The sequence below is a fragment of the Rattus rattus genome, chromosome 1 (genome assembly GCF_011064425.1).
Source record: "Rattus rattus isolate New Zealand chromosome 1, Rrattus_CSIRO_v1, whole genome shotgun sequence".
Classification (NCBI taxonomy): domain Eukaryota; kingdom Metazoa; phylum Chordata; class Mammalia; order Rodentia; family Muridae; genus Rattus; species Rattus rattus.
In genome coordinates, this window is record NC_046154.1 from 35,993,099 (window position 1) to 36,007,344 (window position 14,246).

Here is a 14,246-nt window from a genome sequence, read left to right on the forward strand (position 1 = left end):
ACCCCATTGGCTTTAATTATCGGTTGTTTTCCCCCCAGAGCTCGAGACCTACTTATGCAACTGTCTTTGGAATGTTCCACACGTAGCACCAACTCCCCATGTGCAGAATGAAATTATCTTCTTGCCCACAAACTCACTCTTCCTCCGGCGTGACCCACACAGCCGGTGGCTCCACCCTTTGTCCTATTGGCTAGGGCAAATACATGCACATATTTTCTAAGCCATTCTCTCCTCTCCACCCCTACTACTCATCCTCCTTAGCCTCTATTACTGCATGCTCCCCCTCCCCCGGGACCAATCTCAGCTTGGTCCCTGTGTAGGACCTTTGGTCAGCTGGTCCTCCTGCTTCCTCCTATTCCTACGGAGTCACCACAAGAACCCAGGGCTTCACCATACCACTGGATTAACTGAGCCACAACACCAGCGCAACTGCTCCTAAGTCAGACTCTCGGTGCCCATTTTATCTCTCTGTCAGCAGCTTAAGGTTCTTTCTCAGGATTTTAGGGACAAATCCACTTCCCATCCTTCCTAAGTTTCTAGAAGAATCCTACATTCCTTCACTCAAGGTGCCCTTCTTCATCGTACATCTCTCCGAAACTCTTCTCTGGTAAGATCTTTTTTAAAAAATTGTTCTTAGGGAGAGATGGTTCAGTGGTTAGGAGCACTGGCTGCTCTTCCAGAGGTCCTGAGTTTAAATCCCAGCGCCTGTATGGCAGCTCATGTCTGTAACTCCAGTTTCAGGGGATCTGACACTCTCACATCAATGCATGTAAAATACAGGGAAATAAAAATTGTTTTTAATTATTGGAGTGTGTGAGTGTGCACGTGCACGTGCGTACACAAGAGGCCGTGTGCTGAGGTCAGAGGACAGTTTTTTTTTTTTTTTAGGAATTGCTTCTCTCCTCCTACTGTGTGGGTTCATGGGACAAAATCCAGGCCATCAGGCTTGGCTACCTACCGAATCATCTCACTGGCTCAGGTGTATTACAACCTCCCTCGCTTCTCTCTTCCACTTGGAAGGAGAACCTCTGACAACACTGGGCCCATCCAGGTACCAGACATCACTTCCTGTCCTATAATCTTTAACTTGATCTCATCTTGTTGACTTGCTTCCCCCATTTAATATGACAAACTCACAAGTTATGAAGGACTAAGGACATAAACATGGTTGGAGGGCCATCGCTCTGCCTACCTCCACCCTTTCTCTGGTCCCTAACTATTCATGGGGGCAGACCCTTCATGCTAAATACAGTCACCTCTCTCCAAGGTCGCCCTGATTGATCTGTGTTAAGTTTTGGATGAGGGGCTGGAGAGATGGCTCAGCGGTTAAGAGCACTGACTGCTCTTCCAGAGGTTCTGAGTTCAAATCCCAGCAACCACATGGTGGCTCACAGCCATCTGTAATGAGATCTGATGCCCTCTTCTGGTGTGTCTGAAGACAGCTACAGTGTACTTATATATAAGAAATAAATCTTTAAAAAAAAAAAAAAAGTGGGGTTGGGGATTTAGCCCAGTGGTAGGGCGCTTGCCTAGGAAGCGCAAGGCCCTGGGTTCGGTCCCCAGCTCCGAAAAAAAGAACCAAAAAAAAAAAGTTTTGGATGAGACTCATCAACTATAGATCACGCCCTGTGGACACACGGAGCTTGAAACAAGGCCTCCGTTCTCAAAATACAGTGGTGGGATAGACACAGGACACCAGGTACAGACATCCCATGCAGGGAGAGAAACAGAAGGAACAGTTCCAAACAATTCCAAAATAAGGTTCAGGACCTAGGAGTGGTCAGTCCCCTGTGGACCCCTCACACACCCTTCCTTCTTCACGAGAGGTAGCACGCGTGTGCATCTGGGTAGTTTCCTGTCGGTGGGATTTGCGGGGGTGAATTTTCTCTTCTCTCAGATTCTCCCCCTTTTGGTTCATACCCCAATGCTTGTTCTGGTATTAAATCCTCAATAACCTTGTGGGTCTCTTACGTAAGCCATGCATATTCATTCCATTAGATCTCTTTATGGGTCTCCCTCCTCCTCTCCCCAGACCTCCCTTCCCCTCCCTTCCTCTCCTCTTCTTTCCTTTTGGATTTTGAGAATCTCCCTGTGTAGTCCGAGATTACATAGTCCTGGGAAACCTTGAACTTGCAATCCTCCAGCTTCAGCCTCCCGAGTGCTGGGATCACAGGCGTGTGCCACTGCCCTCCACTTAGATACCCTGCCTGTTTCTATGGAAAAGTATAGATTCATCGAAAGTGTGAGCGCCTGCCACAGATTAAAAACAGGCTCAAGCCAGCACGGGGCTCAGGAGTGGACGATCCACTTTTATTTTTGGCTTCCCCTGAGCTAACTGAGGGATATGTGTGCCACACACTTAATTTCAAAGGCATTTTTTTTTCTCTCAGAGAATGCTCTGACCTTTTGATCGTATTAGCAACAGATTCATTCCCTGGCCTATAGCCTCAGCTTTCTCTCTAAAACACTATCCTGATGGCCAGCCAGGCTTTTGTTTTAAAATCAGTTCCAACCATCAAGTCCCAGGCGTGTTGATTTGCTTTATTGGTCTTTACTGGTCTTGCTATGTTGCCCAGGCTGGTCTCTAGCTCTTGGGCTCAAGCAATCCTCCTGCATCAGCCTCCCACATATCTGGGACTACAAGCTCACACTATCATGCTAAGCTTTGATAAAGCAGAATCACTATTATGTATCATAAAGCAGATACAAGATATTTTACATCCTGCATCTATTCTCCTCTCCTCCCGTGTGTGTGTGTGTGTGTGTGTGTGTGTGTGTGTGTGTGTACGCGCGAGTGTGCGTGGAAGTCATAGGACAAGCTGTGGAAGTCGGTCTCTCCATCATGTGAGTTCTAAGGACTGAATTCAGTTTCTCAGTCTTGGTGTCCAGCACCTTTACCTGCTGAGCTATCAATGTTTGGCATCTGAGCTTTCAAATACATCATTTGACCCGGATGTGGTTGGTGCTACACACCTGTAACCTCAGCACTCAGGAGGTGGTAGAGACTGGAGGGTCTGGAGTTCAAGGTCACACCCTGCTGTATGGGTGTCTGAGACCACTCTGAGTTAGACACATTGTCAAAAACAAACAAACAAACAAACAAACAACAGGAAGCCACATGCTTTCTAGTGAAGGCTTTCAGTAGGGGTTACTAGGACCACCAATCAGTGAGTCAACACTTGAAACATTGAAATCAAATCTGATATACTATAGTTTTTGGGGGATTAATAAAGGTTAATCTCCTTTAATAGAGGTCAGTGTGTCAACCTGAGGTCCCTACTCCATGACAGTGTGAGCCTAGGGCCAAGTCAGAAGAGGCCTGGGAAGCTGCATTCTCTCAAACTTTGAGAACACGGCGTTGGTGCCAATGGATGACACATCTGTTTCCTAGGAAGAAACAAAGCTGCAGCACGACTGTGCAGTTGGTATGCATGGTGATTTGCAAATCTGGGCCACTTCCTGTTCCGAAACCAGTTGTGAAATTTGTTTGGGCAAGTTGCCCAACCAGGGAGTCAAGGGAAGTTGCCAACTTGATTTCTGGCCGAAGGAAGTTCTTTGCAGGTCTCTTGGGTTCACTCAGCTGAATAGCTCAGGAATATGGCACCTAAAGAAAGGGCTGAGCACAAAAACAAATGGGCAACAGCCAAACATCATCAGTGGTGAGCAGAGTGAGTCAGATGAAAAACCTTCCTTTTTCTTTTTAAACTCTATCTATCATCTAACTATCTACCTACCTATCATCTATCTATCTATCTATCTATCTATCTATCTATCTATCTATCATCTATCTACCTATCTATCATCTATCTACCTACCTATCTACCCTCCTACCTATCATCTACCTATCTATCATCTATCTATCTATCATCTACCTATCTATCATCTATCTACCTACCTATCTACCTACCTATCTATCATCTATCATCTATCTATCTATCATCTACCTACCTACCTATCATCTATCTATCATCTATCTATCTATCTATCTATCTATCTATCTATCTATGTATCTATCTATGTACCTTCTATCATCTATCTATCATCTATCTACCTACCTATCTACCCATCTATCTATGCACCCTTCTATCATCCATCTACCCTACCTACCTATCTACCTACCTATCATCCATCTACCTATCTATCCATCTATCCACCTACCTATCTACCCTATCTATCATCCATCTACCCTTATCATCCATCTATCTACCTATCTATCCATCCATCTATCTATATACCTTCCATCATCCATCTTCCCCATCATCTATCTACCTATCCATCTATCATCCATCCACCTACCTATCTACCAACCTATCATCTATCTATCTATTTACCTTCTATCATCCATCTATCTACCTATCATCCATCCACCTATCTATCTATCTATCTATCTACCTATCATCTATCTATCTATCTATCTATCTACCTATCATCTATCTATCTACCTATCTATCTATCTATCTATCTACCTATCTATCTATCTATCTATCTACCTATCATCTATCTATCTACCTATCATCTATCTACCTATCTACCTACCTATCATCTATCTATCTATCTATCTATCTATCTATCTATCTATCTATCTATCTGTGTGTGTGTGTGTGTGTGTGTGTGTGTGTGTGTGTGTGTGTGTGTATGCAGTGTGTGTCAGGGAACATGGGTACCACAGTGTGCATGTGGAGGTCACAGAACAACTTGCAGGAGTCAATTCTCTCCTTCCACCATGTGGGTCCTGAGGATCAAACTTGGCTCATCTCATTTGGCAGCAAGTGCTCTAGTCACTAAGCCATGGGGCTGGCCCAGTTGAACTTTCATTTTCTATGGTCTCTGTCTCTGTCTCTCTTTGGATCTGGAGAGAGGACCCCCTGCTGTGACAAGTTTCAGGGGATGCGGATGCTGCTCATCCGGTGACTGAGGATCGCTGAACATGAGCAAGACAACACAGGATGACACACCACCCCGCTGCTGATGGCATCGTCAGGGAGCCGTGTCAGCGTGAACGACGGTCCTGCTTCTGAACTTCCTGTTCAGTGAGAATAAACTGTTATTCGTTTAAGCCCAGTTGGGTTTCTCATCACCTCCATCTAAAAGGTGTCTGAACGTGGAGCTGGGAATGCAGCCCGACTGTATAGTTTTGCCTGGTGTGGACAAAGCACTGGGTTTGGTTCCCAGCACTAAGCCAGGTTGGGGCTCCTATCTGTAACTCCAGCATTTGGGAGACCAGGATCAGGAGTTGAAGGTCCTGATCCGAAATCTAGTAAATTCAAGGCCAGCCTGGGCTGCTTGAGACCCTGTTTCAAAACAAACAAACAACAAATGAAACCCAAACCCAAAATGAAATAAGACGCTCAAGAGGCCGGGTGAGAAGGCTCAGGGAGTAGACGTGCCTGTCTCCAATCCTGGCCCTGGGATCCACCTAGTGGGGAAGGAGAGAGCTGACTCTCAAACTGTCCTTTCGCCTCATTAAAACATCATTTATAAAACAATCCAAGGGGACTGGGCTGGTGCCTGAGACTTCAGAGCACGGATGCTCTTTCTGATGACTGTGGTGTAACCCCCAGCACCCACACGGTGACTCACAACCATCCGTAACTCCAGCTCCAAGGGACCAGTGTCCTTTTCTGACTTTTGAGGGAATTGGGCACACATATGATGCACACATATACGGGCAGGCAAAGCACTCGCACACATAAAATTTTTTAAGAGGAAAAACCTTAAACTTCAAGACTCAATGTATGGGGTTTATAATGTTTGTCTGCCAGTACTGCCCCACCCCTATGCACTTGACCCCCCCTCCCACTCCCCCTCCTTTAAAGTAACAATTTTCAACCCTTAAGGAGCTTTCTTTTGTAATTGAAGGGTTTGACTAAACAGCATGCTAAATTACCCTTCTCCCTCATCTTTGTTTATCTCTTCCTGCTAAGCAAGATCAAGATATATATATTTCTTTGTTCTATCCCTAGAGTCTCTCTCTAACGATTTCCTGATATACTTGAGTAACAATACCTTGCTACTGTTCACTGCCTATATCATGTCGACCACTGCATTTACCAATTAGATTTTCCTCACTGGCTAAGCCTTTGTTTTCTCTGGAGCCAAATGGTCACTCTGTGCTGAAATGCTTTAATTGTCTAGGAATCTATGATTAATTCATCTCTTAATCCTCGGGGATGGGGTTTCTCTCCTCCAACCACCCCCTCCAGCGAGGGTTTTGCTAGGTAGCCCAGGCTGGCCTCAAATTCACTATGTTCACTGTGTAACACAAAGCCTTGGACTTGCCCTGCCTCCACCTCTGGGGGGCTGGAATTAGAGGGGTACACGATCAACATCCAGCACGGTCAGAGTTCCTCTTAGTAAAGTCTAACACGTTCGCTAATCTGTCAGCTTCAGTCTCTTCTTGGCTCCGTCCATGCCAAAGCTTCTGTCCTGCTGGTCTATTCTTCATGACCTTTACCCTGGGCTCCACCATTACGTAACTGGGAAGAGACATTATCTCTGTTTTCCATACTTGCTGGGTCTCTGCATTGAGTGTTCTTTTTGGATCGTGTAGGCCCAGGAGGTGGCTTGGATAGGATCCAATCAGAAGCTCGTGGCCAATGTGAAAAAGGCAGCTGCAGAGAGTCCTAAGAGGGGCCCTGCTGTTATCTTGAGGCCAGCATCAGCAGAAAGCTGCTACCCTCAAACTCTGGGGCAACAGGGAGGGTTCCGGAAGATCGTGGTTAAGAGCTTTAGCTGTGGGAGAAGGTCCTCGAAGGAATGCTGTTGTCAGTGCAGGAAGGAAGTGCCTCTGGCAGCAGGAAAAAAAAAATCAGAGAAACCAAGCAACTTGGTTTCCTGCCTGTGCCTATTTTTGGCCAATGGCTGAGCACAGCCAGAAGCCTGCTTCCAGGGATCTGGCTCATGCCCTCCATTGGAGTGAAGCTGGGGCCCAGGGTGGGATGGAGGGCGGATAGAATGTGTGGGGCCACAGGGGGAGCTATAAGTTTGAAAGCAAGAATAGAAAGAAAGAAAAGAAAGGAAGGAAAGAAAGGAAGAAAAAAAACCTCCCTTGATCCACAGTGCTTCTAGAACAGCAGGGAGGCTAGCTTGGAATTCTAGGTTGGCAGCTCTTTCTCTCAGAATTTTGAAGGCACCGTTCTATGGTCTCCTGGCTTCCCCTGCTGTTGTTGAGAACTCTGTGCCATTCTCCTTCCTGGTCCTTCTACATGTGACTGGTTTTTCCTTTCTGGAAACTTCTGGTCTTAACCTTTCCCCTGGTGTTTTGCTCCTCACAGTGGATGTGCTGTGGTGTGGGGTGATTTTCTTTCATTCTACTTCAGAGTCTCTCCCAGGAAGCCTCGGTCAGGTGTGCTTACCCAATCCCTCATAAGGCCCTGGAAATGCAGGAGCTATTCATACAGCTCTTGGATGCTGTCTGTTCTTGCATGTGACTGGAGACGATGCTAGCAGGATCTCTCTGGCATGGTGGCTGCAGGGAGCTGCTGAGCTGTAGTTACACAGAGCTGGCCCAGCCGCCTCTCCCAGGACCGGTACCACTGAATAGTTATGGAAGTTTATCGACAGTCGGGCAGAGAAAGGAAGACAGAGAAAGAGGCTTGACAGAGATGAGCACAGGAAAATGGCAGACTTGCATAGCATGAAATCTAGGCATTGCCAGGAAAGGATCAAAGGCCAACCCACAAACAGGGATGATTTGGAGTCCAGAGTACAATGTGTAAACAGATGAGGAGAAGCCATTCTCTATCTGGAAAGAAACACTGCCGATCTTCTGGAATCCCAAGTACTGTGAACATCACGACACAGTGCCACTAAGTAAAGAGCACTGACTCTGTCCTAGTGGGCGCCTTCAACAGTAGCAGAGGGGCTTCTGAGAGTCTGGCTGTGGAAGAGGACATATGGAAATTCTAGCAGGAGAGAGGGGCCCGGCATGCAAGGCTGGCTCACAGCTGGCTTCTTCTGTGCAGCCAAGTTCTCAAGGCTGACAGTGAAGTCACAGCACATTCTCACATCCGAAAGAAGCGAGAGTTGGCTGGAGTTAGCCAAACAGGCTCCGAGTTCACCGGAGATCCATAGCTCATTTACCGTGACAGCTGACGAAGAGATGACAGGAAAAATAGAAAATTAGTCCAGCTCGCTTAATGACAAAGCCGTTTAATTGGTATTACCCTAAATTGGTACCCTGACTAACCAGTGGGTTGGAAACTATTTTAGTCCCGTGTGTGACTCAAGAGATTTTATCTCTTAGCTAGAAGACGTTGGAGGGAAAAGCTCCATGTGGCAGCAGTCCAAACATGTCCCCACAGCACTGCTGGAGTCCTGCTCTGGGCATTTTGGTGCAGAGCTTACTCTAGCATGGCGGCTTGGGGGAAAACTCATTTCTGAGGCAGGTGGTGCAAGGTACTCTGCTACGAAAATAAACACAAAAGGGAACGGACGGATAAATATGCCTCAAGTATTATGGTCTTTCTCTTTTATTGCTCTATTTTTTTTCTGTTTCTTTGTTTTAAAACAAGATCTCCTGTAACCCTAGGATAGCCTAATCTCCACTACGTAGCTGAGGCTAGCTTTAAACTCCTGAGCTACCTGCCTCCATCTACCAAATGCTGGGATCACCTGTGTGCCACCATCTCTGGCTTTGATGTATCCTTTTGTTTAGGATCAACTAAGTTACAATTTGGTAAGAAAACAACTTGATGGGCTGGAGAGATGGCTCAGTGGTTAAGAGCACTGACTGCTCTTCCAGAGGTCATGAGCTCAATTCCCAGCAACCACATGGTGGCTCACAACCATCTGTAGGGAGATCCGATGCCCTCTTCTGGTGTATCTGAAGACAGCTACAGTGTACTTATATATAATAATAAATAAATAAATAAATCTAAAAAAAAAAAGAAAGAAAGAAAGAAAACAACTTGATGACTTTAACACAGGACTTCTTTTGTTGCTCATTACTTATTATTTTTTAACTTTGGATTAGTGGAGAGCTCTGGATTATATGAGATAAATTCAGGCTTTGATTATGAAGCCTAGCCTGGAACCTCCAGGGCTGCCCTTGTAGGGAACAGAAGCAAGGTCAATGTTTTCTCTAGTTGATGCTTCAGTCTGTCTCGACTGTCTGTCCTTTGCGGATAGTGTGTTCCAGTCAGAGCAGCAAATAAAGGCTTCACACATAAAGCAACATGTTTCTGCTTGGCCCATGGACTATGTCTGACTATAAGCAGATCAGTAAATAAACCCTACCATGGTCTGATAAGGCCAAAAGGCAGACATATTTAACAACGGGTGTTGATCCCCTACCATTCATTCATTCATTATGTGCTGAGAGTTGGTCTAAATGCTTTATAGGTATTGGGCCAGTGAAGCTTTGCGTCAATCCGGTGAAACAAGTAGTTGACACCAATATCATTCCTACTTCACAGATAAAATACCCAGGCGAGACGTTAAGCAACCTCCCAGAGCCACACAAACAGAATTCAAACACTGGATCTCGACCTGGGTGATCTGACCTCAGAATGGTGCCTCGTCTCCATACTGTGCAGTCTCACACCAAGTGGAAGAAAATGAGAAGCTACCAAAGGCTTTTTCAACTGGTGAGCATGGTTCAGTGAAATCGTCATGCAAGAGGAGTTAGGTGGAACAAAGCCACCTGTGACTCCAGCTCCAGAAAACTGGATGTCCTCTTCTGGACTCCAAGGGCACCTGAACTTACATGTGCAGACCCACACATAGACACACATACACATACTTAAAAATTAAAGCTCGGGCTGGAGAGATGGCTCAGCAGTTAAGAGCACTGACTGCTCTTCCAGAGGTCCTGAGTTCGATTCCCAGCAACCACATGGTGGCTCACAACCATCTGTAAAGGGATCCGATGCCCTCTTCTGGTCTGAAGACAGCTACAGTGTACTTGTATACATAAAATAAATAAATCTTTAAAAAAAATTAAAGCTCAATCTTTTTTTTTTAATTTATTTTTATTTTATGTACATTCTGCCTGCATGTATGTTTGTGCGAGGGTGTCAGATCCCCTGAAAATGGAATTACAGAAAGGTATGAACTGCTATGGGGGGTGCCGGGAATTGAACCCCGGGTTCTTTGGAAGAATAACCAGTGTTCTTAACTGCTGACCCTCATTTTGATTTCTTTTTTTTTTTTTGGTTCTTTTTTCCCCGGAGCTGGGGATCAAACCCAGGGCCTTGCGCTTCCTAGGCAAGCGCTCTACCACTGAGCTAAATCCCCAACCCCTAAAGCTCAATCTTAAGGCCAGCATGTTGCAATGCCTCTAATCCTAGCACTCAGGAGGGAGATGCAGGCAGAGCTTTGTGAGGTCAAAGCCAACCTGGTCTACATAGTGAGTTCCGGCCAACCAGGGCTACATAATGAGACCCTGTCTCAAAAAAAAAAAAAAAAAATTTAAACACAACTAAGATAATTAGTCTGATAGATCTGTCTTAGGAAGATACTTTATGAAGTTGGATGTTTATGAAGTAAATTCTTTGAGACCCTACTAGAATGAAAACATTTTAGACAGAGAAATAAATTATTCTGATTAATAAAATAAGTTCCCTTTGATAATATAAACATTTTTGAGGGCGTCCTGGTCTTGGGAAGAAGTAGAGATGGACAAGAGTGCTGTATTAGAAGTAAATGAACACTTTGTTTTGCTAACATCCCTGGTCTATCACTCTAGCCTTCTAGCCTTCAGAAGAATTCCTTAAGAGCACAAATCAGGAAGCAGTGTTCTCCTCTCCTTTGGCACATCCTGATTTCTATCAGTTTCCTGTAAGAATCTGATGAATGAAGGGGGGAATGTGTACACAAGAAAGATGGCAGTGGGTTCAAGACAGCTACTGTTCTCTATTTGTAACAAGAGTGGCTTTGGAAAATAATAGTTAATAATCACTTTTAAGTAGTTGCTTACTCCCTGTTACCCCATAACTGGCTCTCCCCCAAACAATCCAAGAGATAGCTCAGCAGACTGGTAATCTCTCATAGGACCCTGGTTCCTCCCCAACACCCATATTGGTCAGCTCATCCATCAGCTCTTAACAACATGTAACTCCAGCTTCAGGGGATTCCTTGGGCACCTGCACACATCACACACACACACACACACACACACACACACACACACACACACACACACACACACACACTTTGGAGGCAGATCTCTGTGAGTTCGAGATCTACAATATAAAGTTCCAGGCCACCGAGGGCTACTTAGGAAGAATCTGTTCAAAAATACTTTTTTTTAAAGGAAAGAAAATTTCTACCTAGACACTAGTCAGAACAAAACTCAAAAAGGACGGTAGTCACAGAGAAGGCTAATGTATATGGTGGCAGGAGGCATTCCAAGTTAGAAGTGATCATGAGGAAGGGTGTATTGTCTCTTTAACTGGGGTCAGAGGGTCAGTCCTTTTGTCTCTTGAAGACTAACCTGAAGGAGTCTGGAATATCCACAACCCTTGTATTATATAAGGATAATAAATACACATCTCATAAAGGTTGCTGTGAAGAGCATACTGTGCTAATTGATAGAAAACGCTTAGCGCGGTACCTGGCACACAGTATGAGCTCAGTAAATGTTGGTCGTTCCTTTCACTTTATTCTCTTCGCTCTGCTTGCTTTCCACCGGGCTTCATTCATTCTTTTCCAAGGACATGCAGGGGGCGTGTCCTCCCTCCCGCCGCTTCCACTTAAGCCCCGCCCCCCGGCTCTTCCCGGATTGGCTCCTTGGAGGCGGAGCCAAGGGAAGAGCCCAGTGCGGCTCGGTGGGCGGGGCGCATGCGCGGGTTGGGCTGGGTGGAGGAGGAGAGGAAGAGCTGCCGGAAGTAGGCGGTGGAGGTGGCGGCAGAGCTGGGCGCAGCTGCCAGGGAAACCGAGGCGGGAAGCGCGGCGGGCAGACCCTCAGCACCGGGGGTCAAGTGTGCGTCCCGCACGCTGAGGCCGAGAACTCGCTCCGCCTAAGCCGCTTCTGGGGTCCCGCAGCCTCCGCGGGTCCCTGCCTTGCCCGAAGCCCGCCAGGGGGCGCCGCGCTGAGGGGCAGCGGGGCGGGGGGCGGACGGCCCTGACCCCGGGGCGGCTCGGGGTCAGGCGGGAGGACCGCCTGGGCAGGGACCCCGAGACCTCAGCCCAGGACCCAGGCAGCGGTTCTTGGGGGCGCAGGGGGCGCGTCGCCCTCTGCCCCCGCCGGCACCCTGGCCATGACAGGCAAGTCGGTGAAGGACGTGGATCGGTACCAGGCGGTCCTGGCCAACCTGCTGCTGGAGGAAGATAACAAGTTCTGTGCTGACTGCCAGTCCAAAGGTAACGCGGCCCGGGCGCCGGTGGGGGCCCAGCTGCGGGGCGGCGGCGTGGCGGTGGCCTGAGTGGGGAGGGGGTTCTGGAGCTCAGGGGCGAGTCCTCTTCGTGTGACAACGCGAGCCACCCTCGCTCATGAGCCTGCTGGGTTTCCTCAGGCTCGGAGTTTGGTGTGTGTGTGTGTGTGTGTGTGTGTGTGTGTGTGTGTGTGTGTGTGTGTGTGTGTGTGTGTGTGTTTGTCAAAGGCGTCAGCGATGTGGGGATGGTATGGCGGGGGTGGGGTTGCCCGGTGTGTTCAGGTGAGAATGTCTGTGTTGCAGACTCTGAATGGCTTCTAGGCTCGCTGTCATCCAGAGCTGGCAGCCTTTCACTTGGCAAAGCAGTGGGTGAGCTGCAGTGTGGTGGGGGTGGGGGTGGCGAGGAGGAAGGTGAGATGACGAAGAGAAAAACTGTCGAAATGATATTTAAAGGTGGCATTCCTTGCTATCTGCTATTTCGTTAGCAACTCCTGTCATTTTACCACCTCGTTGAGCTCTGATTGAGTGCTTAAGTGGCTTTCTTCACCCAGGTCATGTGCACTGAGAAGCTGCCTTATGCAGTGACACAGTGCGGATTTCTAGATAGTCTAACCTGGGCTGTGGAGGCCTCATGCGTGTGTGGCGGCGGAAACTAGCAGACCTGGGCTGTGGTGCAGGACCCATTCAAGCAGGGAGCAAAGGAAGCAAGGAATTCCCCCAATTTGTTATTTTCTTGGTGACTACACTTTTAGAGGTGAAGTAGGAAGGGTCGTGTAAATTGGCCACAGCCATTTAGCCTTTGCTTTCTGTGCCAGTAAAGGTTCACGCTGTGATACAATTAAAGGTCGACACGGTAGAAAAATTTACTAGTGACATATTTCTACCTGTCTTTGTAGTTACAAGCAGCAATGATTGGGAGGGAGTGTTCACTTTAGTTCATTTCCTAAATTTGCCATGTAGCTTGTGGGTATAAAGTAGTTGAGAACATTCGGGTGTGTGTGTGTGTTAATGTTGAGGAAAGCGGCAGATACTTAACCCGCTTAACCTGCTGCGTGTGATTCTGGTGTATTTTAGAGTAAGGTTATGTAAGGAGGGCACAAGAATGATGATGCATTGATTTAGACTCCTAGTAATAAATTTAGTGACCTCTATCAGTAGGCAAATCAGCGGACTGTTAGGAAGCAGGTCCCCACATCTCCCTCCTCAACGTTCAGCTTATGCGGAGGAGTTTAAATTTCTTGTAGGTTGATTCTTGTTAGATCTATTGGAAGGTCTGGTCTAAAATGTAGGAGCATCTTCGTTCTGCTCAAATTCTCTAATGTCCTCAGTTGCTGATTCCCAAGTCTCAGCGAGGCACCCACTGAGTGAACATTGCCGCATTCAGAGACCCAGATGCCGTTTTTGATGATTTTTTTAGAACCGCCCCCTCCCCTGTACTCATGTTGTTCTTTTATGTACTCATCCCAATAAATTATGCCATGTGGAAGAGAGAGGTTAACTTACTAGGTCGTCCTCCAAATTCCCCATTGCCCTTTATTAATATCCTTCCTGGGTATAATCAGACAGAGAACTTAGTTAATTCCCGGTGAGAACTAGTAACCGGGGCCTGTGATAGGGCTCAGTGGATGAAGGTGCTTGCCACTAAGACTGCCCACCTGAGTTTGATCCCCAGGACCCACATGGTGAGAGGAGAGAAGCAGCTCCCACAGATTGTCCCCTGACCTCCGCGTGGACGCTGTAGCACATACATGTGCAGTCCCCACAAAGCTAACAAATAGGAGGTAAAAAACAACCACCACAAAGCCACTGCCTGCCACCGACGCTAAAACCTTGGGTCCCGAATGTTCTGAGGTGAGAAATGCCTCTCAGCACAGTTTGCCACTGTTAGAAAAGAGATGCCTGTGTGTCCATCATCTCCCAGTTCTGTTGAAC

General features: G+C 47.0%; 1 protein-coding gene across 1 annotated transcript in view; it reads left to right on the forward strand.

The window, feature by feature from the left end:
• The first annotated feature begins 11,801 nt into the window (after positions 1-11,801).
• The window catches only part of Smap2 (small ArfGAP2), a 47,180-nt gene continuing 44,735 nt past the window's right edge, over positions 11,802-14,246 (forward strand). The window contains exon 1 of the mRNA XM_032898959.1: positions 11,802-12,303. Coding sequence (XP_032754850.1) covers positions 12,201-12,303 — 103 coding nt within the window. The 5' untranslated portion in view covers positions 11,802-12,200. The remainder of the gene's footprint in view (positions 12,304-14,246) is intronic.